The sequence below is a fragment of the Petromyzon marinus genome, chromosome 23 (genome assembly GCF_048934315.1).
Source record: "Petromyzon marinus isolate PM22_M1 ecotype Great Lakes invasive population chromosome 23, UKy_Petmar_22M1.pri1.0, whole genome shotgun sequence".
NCBI classification, from domain to species: domain Eukaryota; kingdom Metazoa; phylum Chordata; class Hyperoartia; order Petromyzontiformes; family Petromyzontidae; genus Petromyzon; species Petromyzon marinus.
Window position 1 is genome coordinate 2,430,885 of NC_133689.1, and position 24,548 is coordinate 2,455,432.

The 24,548-nt window shown below is 55.4% G+C and overlaps 1 protein-coding gene across 3 annotated transcripts in view; it reads left to right on the top strand.

Annotated features, from left to right (window-relative positions):
* The first annotated feature begins 400 nt into the window (after positions 1 to 400).
* LOC116945298 (uncharacterized) overlaps positions 401 to 24,548 on the top strand; it is a 42,641-nt gene continuing 18,493 nt past the window's right edge. The window contains exons 1-8 of one of the 3 annotated variants that reach the window (XM_076068925.1): positions 401 to 452; positions 714 to 850; positions 8,484 to 8,907; positions 9,398 to 9,440; positions 15,325 to 15,408; positions 15,685 to 15,797; positions 16,688 to 16,763; positions 17,145 to 17,353. In XM_076068925.1, coding sequence (XP_075925040.1) covers positions 8,619 to 8,907; positions 9,398 to 9,440; positions 15,325 to 15,408; positions 15,685 to 15,797; positions 16,688 to 16,763; positions 17,145 to 17,353 — 814 coding nt within the window. In that variant the 5' untranslated portion in view covers positions 401 to 452; positions 714 to 850; positions 8,484 to 8,618. Of the gene's footprint in view, positions 453 to 508; positions 851 to 8,483; positions 8,908 to 9,397; positions 9,441 to 15,324; positions 15,409 to 15,684; positions 15,798 to 16,687; positions 16,764 to 17,144; positions 17,354 to 24,548 lie in introns of those variants that run through there. The other 2 variants (XM_032959712.2, XM_076068924.1) reach the window with 2 other exon arrangements.

A 24,548-nucleotide genomic window follows, 5' to 3' on the forward strand; every position in this document is an offset into this window, starting at 1 on the left:
ACACACACACAAAGATCCCCAGTATAGCCTTAACAGACTGTTGGGACAAGTGCTGTTAGCGAATGCCTATGACGGCCAGTACGGCACACGAGGGGGTGGGTGACCAGCACCACACCCGGTCGCCTTTGTCTCCCGAGTGGCGATGTTATTACACACCGGAGCAGGTACTCATTTGAGGCTGAGTCGACCTAGAGGAGGCCCAGGACCAGTTCAGATAATCTTCACTGGTGTTGGTCGTGAGCGGTAATCGAACTCGGGTCGCTGGGTTCGCGCTAACCGCTACACCACCGCTCCCACACACACGCGCGCGCACGCGGGCATCTACACGCCGCACACACGCACACGCCTCCACACGCGCCACCGCCAAGCGCTGCCTCGCCCCTTCAAAAACCGGTTATGCCAGACGATCCGGAACAGTGGCAATTACACAGGAGGCGGTTGGTCTGGCTGAGGTGAGTGGTGGAGGATGGAGGGGTGGGTGAAGTGAGTGGTGGGTGGAGGAGGATGGATGGAGGGGTTGGTGGGGTGGGGTGAATGCCTTGTTATAACCGTACACGCACTTACACACACGCACGCACTTACACACGCGCGAGAGGGCGCACGCTCGCGACACCACAGGAACACAGATGCACGCGCGCCCTCTCTCCAGACGGACCAGCCTTGACTTGTCACGACCTGAAATATAGAGAATTGCTCTCGCCCATCGCTGACAGACCTCATTCCTTGCCGACCGAGAGGTTGTTCCTTGCGCGCCGCCACCCCCACCCCCATCCTGCACACATCGTGCACGGGACGAAGAGTCGACGATCACGGGGAGCCGAGGAGGAGGAGGACCCCAGTTCGCATCCTGGTAAATATACGGCGAGTGTGTGTACGTTTGTGTGTGTGTTTACGCATATCTGAAGGCGCGCGTATAGCTGAAGCGCACAGGATGACACGCACGTGTACATCGTTTGAATGTACGCATATGCACAATACTAAAACAACAGGACAACACACACACATATGTGTGTGTACGCTCGTATACCTCTACTTGATGCATATAAACACAATTACATACAGACACAAACACCTATACACACAACAAACATGTACAACATCAAAGATGCCCCGTGTAGCCTTGAACACAGTGTTGGGGCAAGTGCTGTTAGCGAGCGCCTATCAACGCCGGCACTTAGCACGAGGGAGCGGTTTGTGTGGTCATCACCACGCCCGGCCGCTTTTGTCTCTCTTTCCCAATGCTGGTTGTTTACACGCACACCACACCAGGTACTAATTAACTTCAAGGCTGAGCCGACCTTGCGGGGTTCTAGGACCGGTTCGGATAATCGCAAACTGTTATTTAGCCGTGAGCGGTAATCGAACTCGGGTAGCTGTTTTCGTAACGCAGTGCGCTAACAGCTACGCCACCGCTCCCCCTACACACAGGCACGCACGTGGCGCGGTGTTTTTTGCAACCAATGTGTGATGATGGTTCGTACCCACGTGTACACACGCGTGTGTGGTGTGTGTGTGTGGTGTGTGTGTGGTGTGTGTGTGTGGTGTGTGTGTGGTGTGTGTGTGGTGTGTGTGTGGTGTGTGTGTGGTGTGTGTGTGGTGTGGTGTGTGGTGTGTGGTGTGTGTGTGGTGTGTGGTGTGTGTGTGGTGTGTGGTGTGGTGTGTGTGTGTGTGGTGTGTGTGGGTGTGTGTGGGTGTGTGTGTGGTGTGTGTGTGTGTGGTGTGTGTGTGGTGTGTGTGTGGTGTGTGTGGGTGTGTGTGGGTGTGTGTGTGGTGTGTGTGTGTGTGTGGTGTGTGTGTGGTGTGTGTGCACATCAATGTGGAGCTCGGTGGCCACGCGCTGCAATCTCATGGGGTTGTCTAAGATCGAGTCTCGTCCACGGACAACACCACTAACAACAACACGTGGTGTCTGAACCTGTCCCTCGGCCGAAACGTCGACTCGGCATTAAATGAGCAAGCATCTGGCTCGTTAAGCGTGTCTTAACGGCGAGGCAGGGAAGCCAAAGACCGAGTGAGCGCTGCGCTACGAACTTCACCCATCTCAGTTCGATTCCGGGCCCACGGCTAACATCAGCGGCGAGTGATATCCGAACTTGACGATTTGGCCATAGACAGGTCACGTTGGTACACGTACCGCACATACACGTGGACAAAATACGAATACCCCCCATAGCGTTAAACTGTTGGGGCAAGTGCTGTTAGCGAGCACCTATTAAGGCCGAGACGGCACGCCAAGGGGGTTGGGTGGCTAACACCACGCCCGGCCGCCTTTGTCTCCCCAGTGGCGATGTTAGCGAACACCCAAGAGGCCGAGACAACCTACCGCTCCTGTCACCCAGAGACAACACAGGGACATAGCACACGCCGAGACTGTTGGGGCACGTGCTGTTAGCGAGTAGCCATAGCATCACACACATACAGACTCACACACACAACAACAACCGCCATTCGCCACTAAGTGGCGGTGACGTCACCACGACGCTTGTGCCAGGCCATGTGCACCTTGAGGCCACGTGAAGTGTCGAACGCCCGCTGGCAGGAGGTCACGGCGCAGACCCAGGTGCCACGGGTCGACTGACTGAGATGACTGGCTGATGCACCACCTGTGCCCCCTACTGTGCCAACCTGCTGTGCTTTAGCCACCCGGCGCTCCGTCCGTTGTTGTGAGCGTCGCTCCTCCGCCCTCCGTTGTTGTTGGAGGGCGACTGCCTCCAACTGCCCAGTAGCGTCCTTCACGAGCCTCCTCCACACATACACACACACACATATACATACACACACATACATACACATTATACACATTCACATACATACACACATACACACATACACACACATACACGCACACATACACATACACACATATATACACATACATACACACACATACATACACATACACACACATACATACACATACATACACATACACACACATACATACACACATACATACATACACACATACATACACACATACATACACAAATACATACACACACATACATACACACACATACATACACAAATACATACTAAATCAAAAGGCATATCTCTCCATTAGGTCGACTCGGCCTTGAATGCGACGCAAAGCACATCAGCACTGGGGAAGACAAAGGCGGGGGAGATCGTGCGAGCGAGCGAGCGAGCGTGGCGTGGTTGCTGGACCCCCCACCCTCCACATCTCGTGCGCCGTCGTGATAACAATAACAATAGGTGCTCGCAAACAGAACTTGACCCGGGACTATCTGTGCGGCTCTCTGTACAATGGCGGTGGCTCGGCTCGCTTTGTTCCGTTTTTTTTTTTTGGGTGAATCCGTGGGCCGCAGAGACGGACGCGGCTCTGAGCTATGGCAAACACGCGGGCGCGCGTGTCTCGACACGACCGCGTGTCGAGACAACGACCTCCACAACCTCCACCTCCTCGCTCGTGGGAGCCGTGGCACGTTCACCACTCCGGCGTTTCAGGCAGTCAGGAGGACGCAGCGACTCGAGGCTGCATTGGCGATGTGGCTTCAATGGGGGGGGGGGTCTTAATTTAATCTACTTTTTATTTTTTTGTATGTGTGTAGCGGTTAGCGCGTTGCGCTATGAACCCGGCAACCCGGGTTCGATTCCCGCTCATGGCCAACCCCCAGTGACGATTATCTGAACCGGTCCTGGGCCTCCCCTAGGTCGACTCGGCCTCAAATGTGTACCTGTGGGGGGTATTTGTATTTTGTCCACGTGTATGTGCGGTACGTGTACCAATGTGATTTGTCTGTGACCAAATCGTCCTGTCTCGTTAGACTTGAGAAGCTCAGCAGGTCTGAGCCTGGATAAGTGCCTGGTTAGGGTGAGCACTGGGCACGGGAAAATAAACAAGTGCAGTAGGTAGTGTGGGCAGTAGAGGGCAGTGCAGAAACTACTGCGATGTATTATTGTTCAAAACCAGCCCTTCACACACCCCTTCATTAACTCGCTCTTGACCAGCGTGTAGTCTCATACCTGTCAACCCCTTATCATTGCCCTACCTTATTACAGACCAAACAATTCAGACCTTATTGGTCATCCCGTGACCCTTTTAAATCTCAACGCTCATTCTACAAAGTCTCATCACAAGGGAGAAACACAAACAAATACTGTTTTGCCCGTATGGACCTGAACTCAGTTTCCCTGCACAAGAATACGGGGTAAACCAATGTGGGTGGACAGGTATGGAGTGTGGTCAAACTACCCTCCACGGCCTGCACAGTAAGGAGATGTCCTCATCCAGCAGTGGATTGACAAACGGGTTGTTCGTGTGTGTGTGTTGTTGTTATGCCTGTGTGTGGGGAGCGGTGGCGCATCGGTTAGCGCATCGCGTTACGAGTTCGATTCCAGGCCACGGCTCACAACAGTGGCGAGCGATATCTGAAACCGTATTGGACCATTCCATAGGTCGACTCAGCCTTAAATGATTACCTGGTGTGGTTTGTAAACATCAGCACTGGGGAGACAAAGACGGCCCGGCGTGGTGCTGGCCGTCCCGGCCTTCATAAATGTGCTCGCTAACAGCACTTGCCCCAAGAATCTATTAAAAGCTATACGGGGGTCATCTTTATCTTGTTTTCTTAATTCCCAATGCTATTAGCTCACGCGCACGTGGCTTTCACGCATACACCCAACGCACGGGCACACAAAGACAAAGATCCCCCGTGTAGCCTACACAGACTGGTGGGGTCAAGTGCCGTGATGTCGCTCGATGGGGTGGTGTAGTAAACACCACGACAAAACTGTCTATTATCTGCCCAGTGCTGATGTTAGCACATTGCACCAGATACTCATTTGAGGCTGAGTCAATCTAGGGGAGGGCCCAGCAACGATTCAGATAGAACCTGCGTCTGTGGTTAGACGTGACTGGGAATTGAACCCAGATACGCGAGTTTGTAGTGCAGTGTGCTAACTATTGCACCACCGCTCTCCATACAGCTACAAAGTGGTGTATGTGAGCGCGCATCTATGTGATAGTGCGCGTATAAGTGTCGAGTCGTGTGACAGTGGTTAGCGCACTGCGCTACGAACCCGCAGACTCAGCCTTGAGTGTACTCGGCGCTGTTGTGTTAACATCAACATTGGGGAGACAAAGGCGGCCGAGTGTGGTGCTGGCCACCCGATGCGTGTGCTGCACTTTTAGGTGTTCGCTAGCAGTACTTGTCCCAACATTCTGTTAAAGACTATATGGAGTGGGGGGGGGGGTCTTTGTCTTTGTGTGTGTGCACATGGGGGTGGGGGGTGTTACCTTTGTGTGCGCGTGTGTGTGTTGTAGATCCATTCCAATCGCACATGGGTGAGTGTAATCACAATAGTCAACACCAAACACAAATAGGCGTGCTTAGCATAGCCAGTTTGTGGGGAAGAGGAACGAGTTTGGGAGGGATGGGGGGGGGTCGCTTAGGGTGACGATTATTTGAACGGGTCCTGGGCCTCCCTTAGGTCGACTCAGCCTCAAATGAGTACCTGGTGCGGTGTGTAGTAAACATCGCCACGAAGGAGACAAAGGCGGCCGGGCGTGGTGCTGGCCACCCACCTCCTCGTGTGCCGGGCCGGCCGACGTAGGTGCTCGCTCAGACCACTTGCCCCCACCAGTCTGTTAAGGCTATACGGGGGAAATTTGTCTTTGGGGGTGGAGGGATAGGGTGATTGTTTTGTATTACCGGTTACCGATCGGGAGAACCCGATAAAATGCGGAACAATTCACGTCGCTCCGATATATACTACGCCTGGACACGTGGTCTTGAGCTGAGCGCGATGCTATTATAGGAAGAGTTGGGGGAGAAAGAGACGACGATGATGATGATGGTGGTGGTGGGGAAGGAACTTCACCAAAGGTTGAGCAGTGCGAGGAAAGAAGCGGAGAGAGAACTGAGGTTGCAGTGTGGTTGAGTGGATGGGCGAGTGGGTCGGCGAGTGGGTGAGTAGGTGATTGATTGAGTGGGTAGGTGTGTGGGTGATTGGGTGAGTAGGTGGGCGAGTCGGTGATTGAGTGGGTAGGTGAGTAGTTGGGTGAGTAGGTGGGTGAGTAGGTGGGTGATGTGTGTCGTTGCGACCAGCGCAGTGTGGAACTTCAACACAGCTGATGTAAGCACACTACCTGAGCACATTGCCACAGGACAGAGAGGATAGTGGAAACAAATTGACGAAACGTGCAGTGGACACCTACACGAACTATCTTCCCCCATGGATTGTGATGACGATGGGTTACATCCCCCCCCCAACCCACGTCCGTCGCAATAAATTCGACGAGCTTCATTTTGCATTGGGCACCGTGGCGTCACTTCAGTGGTGGGGCACGTGCCTCTTGCCAGCGGTGTCACGCGGCTCTTTGGCAGGCGGCGACAGCAGAGGGCGCCGCGAACGCCACAACGCTGACGGCGACGTGAGGAGCGGGAGGGGGGGACAGGTGAGGGCAGCCCTGAGTGGTGGGAGGCCTCATTGTTGCTCGTGGCTGCCTCGTTGGTTAGGGGTACAGCTGGCACTTGTGTCCGATTGGCTAGTTGGTTCGGGGTAGAATTTCTTGCTGATTGGTTAGTTAGTTATGGTTAGGGATATAGCTAATATCAAGCTTGCAGTGTCTGGCTGAAGGCTAGTCGGTTAGGTGTTGGAGGGGGGTGGGGTGGTGAGTTATGGGGGATAGCATCTCGCTTGCACGGCACACGAGGGAGTGGGTGGTCAGCACCACGCCCGACCGCCTTTGTCTCCCCAGTGGCGATGTTTACACACCGCACCGGGTACTCATTTGAAGCTGAGCTGACCTAGTGGAGACCCCAGGACCGGTTCAGATAATTGTCACCAATGTTGGCAGCCGCGAGCGGAAATCGAACTCGGGTCGCCGGGTTCGTAGCGCAGCGTAGCGCTAACCGCCGCACCACCGCTCCCACCACCATCACCACGAGCAGCAGCAGCAGCACCACCGCTCCCACCACCACCACCACGAGCAGCAGCAGCAGCAGCACCACCGCTCCCACCACCACCACCACGAGCAGCAGCAGCACCACCGCTCACACCACCACGAGCAGCAGCAGCACCACCGCTCCCACCACCACCACCACCACGAGCAGCAGCAGCAGCACCACCCAGGTGTCGTGACGTCTCGGTACCGGGTCGCGCCGTGAGGACGCAGCGTGCGCCGTGGCGTCACGGCGCAGGGCCCAGCCCGGGCCGGGTGAAACCGGTTTCTGGCACAACACGCGTGGCGCCCAGGTTACCGGATAACAGTTTCGCAGCAGAATGCCCAGGGCTTAAATTCTCACCAGATAATAATTTAATAATAACGATAATCATGCATTATACGCGCGCTTCACTTATTCATCCACGAAAGCCACGCGGAGTCTTTGGGCTCATTTTTCAGGAGCGTCCTGCCGCTGCGTTGTGCTTTTATAAACGTATTTTTATTTTACAAAGACGTTTTCAAGCCGATGAATGATGAGTTGTGTTTATTATGCAAGGTGGGGAGGAAACCGGAGGGCCCTGATAAAACCCACGCCTTGCGCGAGGGGGCAATGCTCTATCCCCTCCGTACAGATGGAATAAACCGGTGGCGATCAGTTCACTCGCTGTACCGCCTTCTCCTGGCGAGCCAGGGTACGGCCACCTCCTCGACGTCCACGGGAAGGGTTTTTTCGCGACGTGTGTGCGACTATCCGCCAACCCTCGCTGCTACAGGCCACGTGCAGCGTAGCCACCATTTGCCGCCCGGCAAAAAAATTATCACGAATATTTCGCCGGTAGAAAATGACCTTAGTGGCCACGACCTATATAGCGAGGGGCGTACTGGATGTCGCGTGGAGGGTCACTGAAATTTTTTGCTGGTCGATGACCACCGTCGATTTAAGAACCTGGCAGTTCCCTTAATGTTGCGGGGAGGCTTGGCATGTTGTGATAGTATGAAATTGGGTTGAGAGTGGTGTCACAGCGGTGAGCACGCTACGCTTTGGACCCATCGATCCCGAGTTCAATTTCTCGTCACGGCTAACATCAGTGGCGAGTGATATATGAACTTGTCCTTGTGGCCTGGGTCTCTCCTTTACCCCACTCCCCGGCCGCTACTTCAAATGCTACGCTGACCAGCGTGGTGAAGTATGGTCAAACAAACCCCCATGATCGACACGGGGTGGGGAGGCCTTCATCCAGCTGTGGAGTGACAAACGGGCCCTTACGTGAGCTCGCGTCTCCCTCCGCAAGCGGAATGTTTGGGGAATTAATTTGGAAGACGTCACGGAGAAATGTGTGCCCGCCAGGTGGTGACTCAGAAGCACATAGCTGCCGTCTCGTTCCACTGGGGTCTGGAGGCACTCACCTGGCGCCCATACCCACTCAGCCCTGTCCGGTTATGACTGCCTCTTACACCATCAGCAGCAGCAGCAGCATCTATCCACTGCTGGATGAAGGCCTCCGCAAACGTGTCGCAATCGCGGTCTCGCCATGCTGACTGCACCAACTCTGCTGCTGTTTGTTTTTCCCAGCGGACGCACGCGCCGTGCGGCAGTGGTGGTGGAGGAGGCGGTAGAGGTGGTGGTGGAGGAGGTGGTGGAGGAGGTGGACACGTGCACGCCCGCCCTCCCCGCTCGCTCGTCGTCGTCGCCGCCGTCGTCGCCGTCATGTCGGAGTCTCGCGCCTCCGTGGCGCACGCCGCCCTCTCACGCTCGAGCAGCGTTCCCGTGGGCGCGCGGACGCTCAACGGGAGCTCGCGCGGGCACGGGGGCCAGGGCGGCACGCTGGCCTCCGGGGCGGGGCCCGCCGGGGCCCACCCGGCGGGGGGCCACCCCCTGCTGGCGGGGGGCCTCGGCGCGGCCGACAGGGAGAGGGGGGCCGCCCCTGCGGCGGCGGGAGAGAGCTTCAGCGAGGTCCTGCGGCGGCTGCTGGACGCGCACGAGAGGGAGGTGCAAGGTAGGGGTCGTCGTTATCATCATCGTCGTCGTTATCATCATCGTCGTCGTTATCATCGTCGTCGTTATCATCGTCGTCGTTATCATCGTCGTCGTTATCATCGTCGTCGTTATCATCGTATCCCAGCTGTGCTGTCGTAGTCACGGTTACCGTCATCGTTGTCATCGCCTGGTGTGGCGTCGTCACTGTCACCATCTGTACGGTAATCATATAATCGGCGTCGCAACTGTCATCGTCATCTGTCGTCGTCATCGTTGTCGCCATCGTCATCAATGCTATCGTCGTCAACACTCGCATCATCAATTCTGTCATCAATATCATCATCATCATCAATACTGACATTATCAATACTGCCATCATCATCACCATCGATAGCATCGTCAATGCTATCATCATCGTTGTCGTCGTCAGCGCTAGGATGATGATGATGATGATGATTATAACCACTGCCTCTGCTCTCCCTGTGACCCTCTCGCTCTGCGCCTCGCAGGGCTCACGCAGCAGCTGTCCAAGCTGAAGCAGGAACGGTGCATGTGAGTAGCGTGTCGCGAGAACCCCGTCCACGTCCCTACAAACTCCGCCAGTTGATTCACACGAGTCGTACGTGGATTCATCTTCATCACCACCATCACCACCGCCAGCCGTGGATGAAGGCCCTCCACAAGCCGTACCTCGTCTCTTTGATGCGATGGAAATGCCCAGAACCTCCACGCCATCCGTTTTCATCGCTCCATCTCCACTGTGAACGTCCCCTAGGTCGCGTCGCCTCCTTTGGCTGACGCTCCATCGATAGTCTCGACCGCCTCCGCACCTCAGGTTTAGCACGGTTGGCTACATACGGTGCGAAAGAAGTTCCAACACACACACGCACACACACACATATATATACATACCGTCCATCATCCCTTCTGGCCGTGACGCTTCCGGCCCGAGCCCCGCTCACGTTTCTTAACCCTTGCAATGACGTCACTATCGATCTGACTCGTCTTCTCTGTCGTCAACGTTTGCTCCTCCTCCTCCGTCTCTCAATGGCAATTCCGAGCCCACGCCTCTCTCCCCCGAGCGCCGTTGACCGACGGAGCCGATTGCGCCAACCAAAGGGGGCTCCGGGCCACGTGCTTGTCACGAGTTGGCAACTCGTTGCGCTGCCGCGTGGAACGCGCCTTTCAAAATAACCCGCGGCGTGGTGGCGGCCGTTCCGGCGACGGGCTGTCGGCAGTGCCACTTGCGGGGCCTTTGGTGATAGGAAAAAAAAGTCCCTCGATGAAATGTGGTGGTGGCGCGCACGTGTCCATATGTGCCGTTGTGTGTGTCTCCAGGTGAGTTGGGTGTCTACAGGTGTGCGTGTCTAGGGGGAGGGGTGGAGTAGCTGTTAGCGCGCTGCGCTACGAACCCAGCCGCCCGAGTTTGATTCCCGCTCACGGCCAACATCAGCAGTGACAATTATCTGAATCAGTCCTGGGCCTCTCCTAGGTCGACTCAGCCTCAAACGAGTACCTGGTGAGGTGTGTAAACATCGCCACTAGGGAGACAAAGGCGGTCGGGCGTGGTGTTGGCCACCAACCTACTAGTGTGCCGTGCCGGCCTTTATAGGTGCTCGCTCACAGCACTTGCCCCTACAGTGTGTGTGTCTACAGTGTGTGTGTGTGTCTACAGGTGTGCGTGTGTGTATCTACAGGTGTGTGTGTGTGTGTCTACAGGTGTGTGTGTGTCTACAGGTGTGTGTGTATCTACAGGTGTGTGTGTGTCTACAGGTGTGTGTGTGTCTACAGGTGTGCGTGTGTGTATCTACAGGTGTGTGTGTATCTACAGGTGTGTGTGTATCTACAGGTGTGTGTGTGTGCATCTACAGGTGTGTGTGTATCTACAGGTGTACGTGTGTATCTACAGGTGCGTGTGTGTATCTACAGGTGCGTGTGTGTATCTACAGGTGTACGTGTGTATCTACAGGTGTGTGTGTGTCTACAGGTGTGTGTGTATCTACAGGTGTGTGTGTATCTACAGGTGTGTGTGTGTATCTACAGGTGTGTGTATGTATCTACAGGTGTGTGTGTGTATCTACAGGTGTGTGTGTGTGTATCTACAGGTGTGTTTGTGTATCTACAGGGGTGTGTGTGTATCTACAGGTGTGTGTGTGTGTATCTACAGGTGTGTGTGTATCTACAGGTGTGTATGTGTGTGTATCTACAGGTGTGTGTGTATGTGTATCTACAGGTGTGTGTGTATGTGTATCTACAGGTGTATGTGTATCTACAGGTGTGTGTGTATGTGTATCTACAGGTGTGTGTGTATGTGTATCTACAGGTGTGTGTGTGTATGTGTATCTACAGGTGTGTGTGTGTATGTGTATCTACAGGTGTGTGTGTATGTGTATCTACAGGTGTGTGTGTATCTACAGGTGTGTGTGTGTATGTGTATCTACAGGTGTGTGTGTGTATCTACAGGTGTGTGTGTGTATCTACAGGTGTGTGTGTGTGTGTATCTACAGGTGTGTGTGTGTGTATCTACAGGTGTGTGTGTATCTACAGGTGTGTGTGTGTATCTACAGGTGTGTGTGTGTATCTACAGGTGTGTGTGTGTGTATCTACAGGTGAGTGGCTTGCGTGTCCGGCCGTCCGTATGTGCGCGAGTCGAGTCGTAAGAGTGGTAGGGTGGAGAGCTTCCCCACTCCACCACAAATCTAAAAAGTGACTCGGCACATTCAATAAAGGACACAGAAAGCCCCTTTCTTCTTCATCATCTCCAACAACCCCCACCACCCCCACTCATATCGGCTTACGAAGCTCTCAGCAAATCGCATTCCGTAGGGGGGGGGGGGTGGTTGGCGGGGGGGGCCTTAAAAAAAGAAAACCTTTGTTTGGTGGCTCTGATCGGTCGGGACATACCTCTCTGCGTCTCTCCCCTCTTGGGGGGGGGGGGTGATCTCGTGTTTGTTCTACGCGACACCGAGTGCCACTTGCTGAGCGCCACTTGCTGAGCGCTGGGTGGGCAAGGCACTGGGCAGGCCACTGGGCAAGGCACTGGGCAAGGCACTGGGCAATGCACTGGGCAAGACACTGGGCAGGCCACTGGGCAGGCCACTGGGCAAGGCACTGGGCAAGCCACTGGGCAAGGCACTGGGCAAGCCACTGGGCAGGCCACTGGGCAAGGCACTGGGCAAGGCACTGGGCAGGCCACTGGGCAGGCCACTGGGCAAGGCACTGGGCAGGCCACTGGGCAAGCCACTGGGCAAGCCACTGGGCGAGGCACTGGGCAAGCCACTGGGCAGGCCACTGGGCAAGCCACTGGGCAGGCCACTGGGCAGGCCACTGGGCAAGCCACTGGACAAGCCACTGGGCAAGGCACTGGGCAAGCCACTGGGCAAGCCACTGTTGACTTAATCTCTCGAGAGAGTCGGGCCGCAGCTGTCAACCCACACGGTTTATTACCCCGCGTTCTTGTACAGGGAAATTGAGTTTTCAGGTCCATACGGCGTACAGCCGTTTCAATATGGGCACAAAAAATCAAATGTCTATTTGTTTGTGTTTCTCCCTTGTGATGGGACTTCGTTGGATAAACGCTGATATTTATAAAGGCACGGGGTGACCAATAAAGTCTAAATTGGTCAGTAATAAGGTAGGGCACCGATAAGGGGTTGACAGGTATGAATAAGGTAGTCATTGATAAGGAGTTGACAGGTCTGAATGAGGTAGTCACTGATAATGGGTTGACAGGTATGAATGAGGTAGTCACTGATAGGGGGTTGACAGGTATGAATAAGGTAGTCACTGATAAGGGGTTGACAGGTATGAATGAGGTAGATACTGACAAGGGGTTGACAGGTATGAATAAGGTAGACACTGATAAGGGGTTGACAGGTATGAATAAGGTAGTCACTGATAAGGGGTTGACAGGTATGAATAAGGTAGTCACTGATAAGGGGTTGACAGGTATGAATGAGGTAGTCACTGATAAGAGGTTGACAGGTATGAATGAGGTAGTCACTGATAAGGGGTTGACAGGTATGAATAAGGTAGTCACTGATAAGGGGTTGACAGGTATGAATAAGGTAGTCACTGATAAGAGTTGACAGGTATGAATGAGGTAGTCACTGATAAGGGGTTGACAGGTATGAATAAGGTAGTCACTGATAAGGGGTTGACAGGTATGAATGAGGTAGACACTGATAAGGAGTTGACAGGTATGAATAAGGTAGACACTGATAAGGGGTTGACAGGTTTGCGAGTCCAACTGCGGCGTTCACACGACCACCAGGGAAGCGTGCTGGACACGACCCCCACTTATTGAAAATGGGGATCGCATCGTTCACCGTTGTTGGCCACATAGACAAACGGAACTTGCCCCCATCAGTCTATTAAGGGCTATAAGGAGGATGTTTGTCTTTGTTAAGGCTATACGGGGAACCTTTATCTTTGTATGTATGTGGGGAGCGGTGGCGTAGTGGTTGGCGCGCCGTTCGAAACCATGTTCGATTGTCGTGCATGGCCGGTACACGTGAGGAGACATCTAAACCGGTGCTGGGCCTCCCCTAGGTCGACTCGGTCTTAAATGAGTACTTGGTATGGTGAGAGGCAAAGGCGTCCAGGCGTGGTGCTGGCCACCCCCACCCCCACCCCCCCCTGGTATTCCGTCCCGACCTTCAGAAGTGCTACTCGCTCACAGCACTTGTCCCAAGAGCCTGTTAACGCCATACGGGGTGAGGAAGGTGGGGTCGGTCTCGTGTGCTTCAAACCGTTGCGCTGCCATAGCCAGGCGGTTTATTACAGTCTCTGCGTCTCGGAAGTGACTTATGCCATTGGCATTGCCCTGAGCTTAGAGGCTCCTACAGACATCACATCATCATCATCACCGCCTCCGCCTCCGCCTCCCGCCCATTGCTCAGTCCTTTGGAATTCCGCGGTGGCGAGCGGCGCGTGAAGTGTCCCCTGGATGAACGACGCAACGATTTGCAATGCTGCCAGCATGACGTTGTCATGTTATGATGCACGCCACGTTCAGCCACGGTAACACCCGCGGCTGAACGAGAGTAAGAGTCTCCGACACCACCGGCGTCTTGGCACCCACCCGTGGTTAGGCCCTGGGGCAGGGGTCTAACCACTGAATGCTAGCGCCCGCACGCTAGCGCCCACAAGCTAGCGCCCGCACGCTAGTACCCGCATGCTAGTACCCGTACGCTAGTGCCCACAAGCTAGCGCCCGCACGCTAGATCCGCACGCTAGCGCCCGCAAGCTAGCGCTGAATGCTAGTGCTTGCATGCTCGTGCCGCACGCTAGCGCCGCACGCTAGCGCCCGTAAGCTAGCACCACACACGCCCGCACGTTAGCGCCGCACGTTAGCGCTCGCACGCTAGTGCCCGTAAGCTAGCACCACACGCGCTCGCACGTTAGCGCCGCACGTTAGCGCTCGCACGCTAGTGCCCGTAAGCTAGCACCACACGCGCCCGCACGTTAGCACCGCACGTTAGCGCTCGCACGCTAGTGCCCGTAAGCTAGCACCACACACGCCCGCACGTTAGCGCCGCACGTTAGCGCTCGCACGCTAGTGCCCGTAAGCTAGCACCACACGCGCTCGCACGTTAGCGTCGCACGTTAGCGCTCGCACGCTAGTGCCCGTAAGCTAGCACTACACGCGCTCGCACGCTAGCGCCTGCAAGCTAGCACCACACGCGCTCGCACGCTAGCGCTCGCACGCTAGCGCCCGTAAGCTAGCACTGCACGCGCTCGCACGCTAGGGCTCGCACGTTAGCGCCCGCACGCTAGTGCCTGCAAGCTAGCACCACACGCGCTCGCACGCTAGCGCCCGCACGCTAGCGCCGCACGCTAGCGCCGCACGCTAGCGCCGCACGCTAGCGCCTGCAAGCTAGCACCACACGCGCTCGCACGCTAGCGCCGCACGCTAGCGCCGCACGCTAGCGCCCGCAAGCTAGCACCACACGCGCTCGCACGCTAGCGCCGCACGCTAGCGCCGCACGCTAGCGCCCGCAAGCTAGCACCACACGCGCTCGCACGCTAGCGCCGCACGCTAGCGCCGCACGCTAGCGCCCGCAAGCTAGCACCACACGCGCTCGCACGCTAGCGCTCGCACGCTAGCGCCCGCACGCTAGCGCTCGCATGCTAGCGTGCGAGCGCTAGCGCTCGCACGCTAATAAATAATCGTCGTAGTGATAATAATAATTGAGTATATTTGGACCATAACACCGGGCAGCATGGAGCCCCATCATCAAATCACAACCACCACGACCATACCCATCGTCACAACCACCACCACAACCGTCACCACCATAGCCACGATGCAATCATCCCCCCCCCCCTACTGGCAAATGAATGTCTGTGCAGGCTGGGTGATGAGTGAACGAGGGGCTACGAGATCTTTGCCCGTCCACTCAATGAACGGTGCCGTGCGTGCGTGTTCACTCAGGCTGGAGAAGGTGTTCACTGCCAATCAGCAGCTGAGGGAGCAGCAGAAGCTTCTCAATGAGAACATCAAGGTGCTGGAGGACAGGTGAGGAAGGAGGAGGACTTGAGCAGCACTGGTACCGTTAAGTCGACGAATCGACTGAAAATTGGAATCGATACTTTGGTTTGGTCCATTACTCAGGCCCCCATTTTAAAAATTGGATGCCCCCAACAAACTGCCTCCCGAAGGTGGGAAACCCCCGACAAGCCACGCCTAGCGTGATGTGTCTGGTGACACCATAGATGTGACCCCGCCCACCGTCGTTAGCCCCGCCTACCTGCTCGCGAGACCCCCGCCCACTGAACCCCGCGTCTCCGGCAGGCTCCGCGCCGGCGTGTGCGATCGCTGCATCGTGACGGAGGAGCACATGCGGCGCAAGCAGGTGGAGTTCGAGAGCGTCCGGCAGCAGAACCTCAAGCTCATCACGGAGCTCAGTGCGTGCAGCGCACACCACACCACCACCACCGCCATAGCCATCGTCACAACCGTCACCATAGCCATCATCAAATCGCAACCACCACCACCATAGCCATCGTCACAACCACCACCAAAACCATCATTGCCACCATAACCATAATCATCACCACTACCATAGCCATCATCGCAACCACCACCAAAAGCATTATTGGCCACCACCATAACCATCATCACAACCGTCACCACCATAGCCACGATGCAATCATCCCCCCTACTGGCAAATGAATGTCTGTGCAGGCTGGGTGCTGAGTGACATTGTGCCACGTAGGGACAGCTGCCGCTGGGGGGGGGGTTGCCCTATAAAATGCGTTGAGATGAGATGTGAGGCGTGTTAGTGGCCCATCGTTCGCAGGGAGATCGTTTCGATCTTTAATTTTCTCTCCTTTCTTGCCCAGCCGCTTCCATTCCCTCTCCCGCTTCCGAGCCGCGCCAAACCGCATCCCTTGCATTATGGCTGCGTTACAAATCTCTCGGCTCATCGTTGTCGTCGTTGTCGTCGTCTGTTGCTTCGCGTCCGAGCTTCCGACGGTTTGTGTCCGATGATTCAGAAAAGCAAACTCGACACATTCCGTCAACAACACCTGTGTACACGTGGCCTTAAAAGGAAGCATCAGTTATCAGTGACGTTTTGGCCATTGGCCCTTCCTCATAGCGCAGACATGGCCCGTTGCCTGATATACGTTGGCCTCTTTATAGATTTGTTTCTGTTAAGGCCGCACAGTGTAGTCGACGAATGTGTTGATACATTTTTTGGAGACGACTAAAGCATTCCAGGAAGCGTTCGGGGGGGATCCCTGCGTGTGCGCGATTTTTGCCTCCTGGTTGTTTCTGCCCGGGCCGTGCGCAGTTAACGAGAGGAACGCCATCACGGAGGAGAACCGCTCGCTGAAGGACACGCTTGAGGCCGTCAGACGCTCACCCAGGTGAGCAGGGCACGGGCGCCACCACCAACACTGAACCACCACCACCACTGCACCACCAGGGCACCACTACCACCACCACCACTGCACCACCACGGCACCATCACGGTACCACGACGGCACCACCACGGGCACCACCACCACGGCACCACTACCACCACCACCACGGCACCACCACCAAGGCACCACCACCACGGCACCACCACGGGCACCACCACCACGGCACTACCACCACGGCACCACTACCGCCACCACCACGGCACCACTACCACCACCACCACGGCACCACCACCAAGGCACCACCACCACGGCACCACCACGGCACCACCACCACGGCACCACCACCACGTTGTAACGCGGAGTTGTGACGCGCGGTGGTCCCAGCGCCCTCCCGGGGCCGCAGGCTGAGGCAGCGCTGGAGCGGAGCGGCGAGCTGCATGGCGCGGCGCTGCGCGCGGAGCGCGGTGGCGGTGGCGGTGGTGGTGGCGGTGCCGCGGGCGGCAGTGGCGGTGGCGCGGCAGGCTCGTGCGTGGTTTCGTGCGGGCGCACCGGGGCGCCGCCCTGCTTCAAGGCGCCGGCGAACCACTCCAGAGGTGAGCACCACTCGCGGAAATTGACGACGACGACGATAATAGTACTAGCGAGAGCGTCGTAGCGCAGCGTGTGTCCCAGACGTAGGATGGACAACCCGAGTCGTGCTCCGTGGCGCGGCACGCGGTCATTGTCACCTCGGCCGCTGTCGGGAACACGATTTGTCACGAGTGTCGTCGCCCTTATTCGCCCAGGAAAGGTGTCGCAGAGTCTCAAGACTCCTCTCCAAGAGGGTCGCGTGAAGTTTTCGCAGCGGGGGCACGATGAGGTGTCCTGCGCGTGTCCCGATTGAGCGGCATGCGGTGCTGCATCGCCCTTGTCTCTGCTTTTGTTCACTTTGGCGTGAGGGTGTCAACATCTCACCGCTGTGGTGAGATGTTGACATCTCACCGCTGTGGTGAGATGTTGACTACCTCGCCAGGTGTACAAGAGGCTGTGGGTTCGATCCCGACCCCTCTGACACCTGCTGTATATTTGGAGTTTGCTTGTTCTCCCCGTGGTTGTGTGGATTTTTCTCCCGGGTCCTCCGGATTTTCCCTCCATTTAAAAACGCGCCCTTAAAGCATTTGGCTGCTGTAAATGTCCACGCGATGATCAGCCACTTGGTTGAGCTATCATTTGTGAGAGGCAGGTCGCTTCTGAATAAGAGCTACCCAGCCCAGTGAGCCTTACACCTGATAACATAAAATAGTTTCGTGTTTAGTTCGTTAACGTTGACCTCTGTGGAGCCCACTGCGGTACATCCTGTCGAGAGGAGTCTCAAGTCGCCCGTGGGTGAGCCAAAACCACCATAAGCGTTCGCTTCGTGAAGAAGCTTTCGCACAACGCGACAATCTCAGTCGGTTGGCCGCGTTGGGTGCTGGAGGGCGCCTCGCTGCAGAAAATTCCCCCCCCCCCCCCCCGATGTCAACGATGAAGCGAATAGAAATGGGAGCAAAAATAATCGAGAGGAGAGCTCGTGCGTGGCGAAGCTGCTTGGGTCGCAAGTTACCGTGACGTGCGGTGGTGGAGTGAGCGATGGGGTGGCGATGGTGACGATGGTGACGATGATGACAATTATGATTTCGCTCGGTTCCTGCGTAGCAACTAAAAAGTGGAGGTTCGGTAAAATGGTTTGTTACTCGTGAGGTCGTTGAGACCGTTATCGGGGGTTACCAGGCTGATTAATAACAAATTAACGCGTCAATTGCTCGGCGCGCAGACTCGAGCACAGCCGGACTGTTGCTGTGAGCGGAGTTTGACGCTTGGAGACTTGATTGTTGGATCTAAAGTTGGAGGGAAGAACGAAGTGAAAAGCGGTGGTGGTGATGATGGTGGTGATGATGGTGGTGGTGGTGGTGATGGTGGTGGTGGTGATCCGTGGTGTGCGGTCTGAGAGGTCGCCACAATTTAAGCGCCCGAGGGAACGCGCGCGTGGCTGAACAGATGAGTTTAGAACGCACGGACAAACGCGCGCCCGCCAAGGCGCACGGGTCTTTGAGGACTGTTGGGGCAAGTGCAGTAAGCGAGCGCACATATCCACACCCATAAAGACAAAGGCACCCACACACACACACACTCCCACGTGCGCATAGGTCCACACGTACACGCAGGCACGTACCCATATACAACGGCGGGACACTTACTGTACACACGCACAGACATACACACACGCTGACATACACGCACTTGCAGACACGTACCCACCCACACACACGGACACGCGCGCAGACATGCACACACACGAGCAGACGAACTCCGCCTTCCGCTCTCTCGCTCGCTCGGCACGAGCCGCACCTGGAGCCATGGCCAGAAACCGCAGAGGGGAAACGCATGGGTGGGCCGGTGTGTGCGCGTGTGTGTATGTGTCTGTGTTTGTGTGCGGGCGGGTGTGTGTGTGCGCGTGCGAATGAGCCTCGTGAAGGACGCTGCTACTGGGCAGTTGGAGGCGGTCGCCCTCCAGCAACAACGGAAGGCTGAGGGAGCGACGCTCACAACAACGAGCGGAGCGCTGGGCGGCTAAGATGCATAAAGTTGGCGCAGTAGGGAGCACGGCTGGTGCATCTGCCAGTCTTCTCAGTCACCTGCTGGCTCTGTCCCCAGACCCCCTGTCAGCGAGCCTTTGACGCTTCACGTGGCCTTCAAAGTCCACCTGGCCTGGCACAGGCGCCGTGGTGACGTCACGGTCACTTAGTGGCGAATGGCAGGTATTGGTGTAAAGACGACTCCGGCGCACTGGTCTTGAGATGGTTTATTTCATTAAGGAGCCACGTGCTCACACTTGAGCAGGCGGAGACACCCCACTGCATCTATCCCTTATATACGATGTGAGGCCACGCCCCTATTCCCGAACCTTCTCGCTGGTTCTAGAGCTGGCCACGCTCCTATTCTCGAGCGTTCCCGTGGCCACCAGTTCATTCGTACTGCAGGCTGACTCCCATGTCATTACCTCCCATGGCCACCAGTCCATTCGTATTGCAGGCTGACTCCCCTGTCATTACCTCCCGTGGCCACTAGTCCATTCGCACTGCAGGCTGACTCTCATGTCATTACCTCCCATGGCCACCAGTCCATTCGTACTGCAGGCTGACTCCCATGTCATTACCTCCCATGGCCACCAGTCCATTCTCACTGCAGGCTGACTCCCCTGTCATTATGTCCCGTGGCCACCAGTCCATTCGTACTGCAGGCTGACTCCCATGTCATTACCTCCCGTGGCCACCAGTCCATTCGCACTGCAGGCTGACTCCCCTGTCATTACCTTCCGTGGCCACCAGTCCATTCGTACTGCAGGCTGACTCCCCTGTCATTACGTCCCGTGGCCACCAGCCCATTCGTACTGCAGGCTGACTCTCATGTCATTACCTCCCGTGGCCACCAGTCCATTCGTACTGCAGGCTGACTCCCATGTCATTACCTCCCGTGGCCACCAGTCCATTCTCACTGCAGGCTGACTCTCATGTCATTACCTCCCGTGGCCACCAGTCCATTCGCACTGCAGGCTGACTCTCATGTCATTACCTCCCGTGGCCACCAGTCCATTCGTACTGCAGGCTGACTCCTCTGCCATTACCTCCCGTGGCCATCAGTCCGCTCACTCCGTCGGTTGATATTCTTTGGGCCTTTCGGTAAAGTCACGTAGATAGGTTCAAAGAAAATAACAAAAAACTAGGACGTCTCAAACAGTGTTAGACCAGAGGACGCCAAAAGGCGAAAAGCACAAAGACAATGCCACTATCAGGACAATGAGAGCCCCGTATAGCCTCAACAGACTGTTGGGGCACGTTTCTGTGAGCGAGCAGCAGCAGTGCCCTATGAAGGCTGCCGGCACTGCGGCGCACGAGGGGATGGGTGGGTGGCCAGCCCCACGCCCGCCCCCCCATGCAGCTCGCTCACACATTCAGGCACACACACTTAGCACCAACTCAACAAATTACAAGTCGGTCAGTAATTGCCATCGGGATTAAATCTCGCACACCTATACAGCTTAACTGTGCACACAGGTATGCCCACACACAAAGACAAAGATCCCCCGTATAGCCTGGAACATACTGTTGGGGCAAGTACTGTTAGCGAGCACCTATGAAGGCCGGAACGACAATACAAGGGGGTGGGTCGCCAGCATCACGCCCGGCCGCCTTTGTCTCCCTCGTGGTGATGTTTACACATAGCACCAGGTACTAATTTGAGGCTGAGTCTACCTAGGGGAGGCCCAGGAGCGATTCAGATCATTGTCACTGGTGTTGTTGGCTGGTTGTGGCGCAGTGTGCTAAACACTGCGCTCCTGCTCCCCACACACACATACATACAAAGTTCCCCCGTATAGCCTTGAACAGACTCTTTGGGGCAAGTGATCCTTATGGCGGTAACCCGGGGTACCAAATAATACAAAATGCCCGAGGCAATTAAACGTTTTATTTCAGAGACACTATTTTTTTTCCAGGGGTGTAATTAACTCCGCGACTGGGGCACCAATCAATCCGACATCAGTGCCACTCCATAGTGCATCGTGTACAGCTCGTCGAGATGAGTCGATTGCCGCGTCGCCGACCATCAACAGACTAAAAATGACTGCATCACGGACATTGTGCGAGAGCCGGGGTACCGCCAATAGGTTCAAGTGCTGTCAACGAGCAAAAGTTCGCTCACACACAGAGACATACAGACACAAAGACACACAAAGACCCCCCGTGTAGCATATACACGGCTGAGGAGGCAAGTGCTGTCAACGAGCACCTATTTAGGCCGGCACGGCGCATATAGGTGTGGTATGGCCAAAGACAAAGATCCCCCGTATAGCCTTAGCAGACTGTTGGGGCAAGTGCTGTCAGCGAGTAGCAGCACCTATAAAGACCGGCATGGTGACACACGAGGGGGTGGGTGGCCAGCACCACGCACAAACGCACACAGACACGCGCGCGCACATTCACAGGAAAGTGAAATGGGATTAGGAATCGCTGGGGTTCGCATGAGCCGACACGAATTCTCGTGAGCGGAATGCGATGTGCGGAGGGGGTGGTGGGGTGGTGACATTTCAGCTGCGATGTCTCCGTCCGTGTGTGTGTCTCTCTCTCTCTCTCTTTTATTTGTGTTCTCATTTTTCCCATCGAGGCCACGTTGCCGAATGCAGCCGCATGCAGCCGCGTTGAGGCCATAGGTCACGGTATTTATTATTATTATTATTTTGTTGGTGAGCGGTCCGTGTGGAGTTTCGTGCAGGACTCATACCCTTAATTATTCACCCTTATTAACTCCATCTCTCTCTATATATACTACAAAGGGTCATTGCCCGAAACGTCGTCTATTTTATAAAGACTGCAATTTCATTTTAAGGCCACGGTGTTATTGATGAATGTGTGTTAATTGTGCCTGTGCACCACTAACAACGCAGCAGCAGCAACATCATCGGCAGATTATATTTTGTTGAATAGAGTTAGCGCTAAGTACGGATGGTTTTTTTATGCCAAAAGTTGATGATGATGAAACCATCGTTTTACGGAAGTCTCCAAATTGGTGCTCGTTTGGGGTTGGAGTGATGTTAGAGCTGGAGTTTAGTATTAACCATAATCAGGAAAAATCTGATTTTATATTAGTAATCATCAGTCCTTTGTCAATTCACTACTGGCGTAAGGCCTCCCTATGCCGTGTCGGTCGCCTGCGTTGTTTGACCAAACTTCACCACAACGGTCAGTGGGAGTTTGGCGAAAGAGGCGGCGGGGATACCAGGACCGGTTCAGACATCGCTCATCGTTGACGTTAGACTAGGCCGGCAAATCGAGCTCGGGTCGTTAAGTTCATAGTCGCGGTTTGCCAACCACCGTGCCACCGCTCCACGCCAACCACCGTGCCACCGCGTGGGTGATACTGGAGATTTCAGAAACGTGTCCCCGTTGTTTACAAATGCCGCGCCGGGAGATAGTTTCGATACGGCTACCGGCGGACCTCTGGATTGGTGCGACAACCACGAACGGTCTCGCGGCCGCCACCTGCGAACACAAAACAACGAAGGCAGAGTAGCGGAGCTAACACGGTGGTGTGGTGGTGGTGTGGTGGTGGTGTGGTTGGGTGGTGGTGGTGTGGTGGTGGTGTGGTTGGGTGGTGGTGGTGTGGTGGGTGGTGGGAGGTGGCGGGGGTGGAAGTGGGGAAAACACCTGGGCCCTATCTGAGCACCCCCCACCCACCATGTGCGCAGTTAAACGGTGAAGGTGCTGCTGATGCTGGTGGGAAGTGTCGTGTACATTCTTGTTTTACTTGGGGTGGTGGGACGGGGGCGAGGCGTCTGGGAGCCTGCGAATTGTTTGGTTTTGAGCGAATGTAACGCGACCATTTCCCAGAACGCGTTGGGTTTCAGCCCCGCCGTCTGCCCCACACCCTCATGGCCACGGCAAACCGGTCCCTCCTGTTGCCGCTGCCAGATCATCCGTCGGCTCAGCCACTGTTATTTATTAACTTTTTTTTTGAAAAACTATCACTGCTCCTGCTATATACTTGTTTTGTTGTTGAAAGAACAAAACGCGCAACTTTTTTTTACGGCCACATTTTGCGTTCGCAAATGTGGGCCCGAGTAGTTCGGCGCAAGGGGGCCTTGGTGGCCATGGTTGCTGTCGGCGGTTCCATCTCCCGGCGCGGCACCTTCAACGGTGGCGTGAGGTTTCTTCTTTTATTGGTTTTAAATACGCCGCTGATACTCTTACACACACAGACACACGTGTTAATTTAATTTTAAAGGCCGATTCGACCAAGGGGAGACCCAGGACAGGTTCAGATGTTTGCCGCTGAACGGGTGTTGAACCCAGGTTGTCGGGGGCGTGGCCGACCGCCTTTGTCTCCGCGGCGCCGAGTATGACCGCATCACACTATATCGGCTCACAGCTTTGGGCTGAGTTGACCTAGGTGAAGCCCAGGACCAGTTTGAGATGTTTGCCGTTGGCATCGCTTGGGCTGCCGGGATCAAGAGTTCGCATCGTCTTCATCATCGTTATCATCAGCCATGATCTATCCACTGCTAGATGAAGAGCCTCCTGAATCCATGGCCCTCTCGTTGCGATGCAGCACAAAGGAAGTGCTCCCGAAGGAAGGGGAGATATTTGTGAGAAAGAGGCAGATGTGAACACAGAACATTAAACGCGCACTTTTTTTAAACACGAAATAAATAAGCATCCGCTTAAGTAATTTTTTTGTATACTTCCCCTACAGCTGCACGGCTTTCCTGGATGTGCGAAATTTCCAGCCGCATCGGTTAAGCAAAAGCAAAACTCTGGGCCGGTTTCGACACGCAGCGTCTCATCATCAGCAGCAGCTGTCAGGCTCGCTTGAATCAATACTGGCGAAGTGCCGATGTACAATCCACACACGATTCACCAAATGCTCAGAGCTCGTGTTTAAACGATAGGAGCCGAACAAGGAAAGATTACCAGAGACTCCAACGGAGAAGCGATAGAATGTCGCGGCGAGGGCAGTGGGTGGACGAAGCAGAACGGAGTTTGATGATTTGTAATTCGCAAAGGGTCGCCTTTAAAGAGAAAGACAGAAGCATAGCTCGCGGTGAAGATGGAATCTCAAAACGAGTGGAATTTGACGCAAAGTCTTACACAAAGTTACCTAAATATACAAGTCTTACACGGACACGTAGCCCACACCCACATGGGGGTTCTGCGTTACTGCGTATGCCGTTAGACGCCCGCATACGAATATCAAGTCTCGCACACGCTGGAGCAT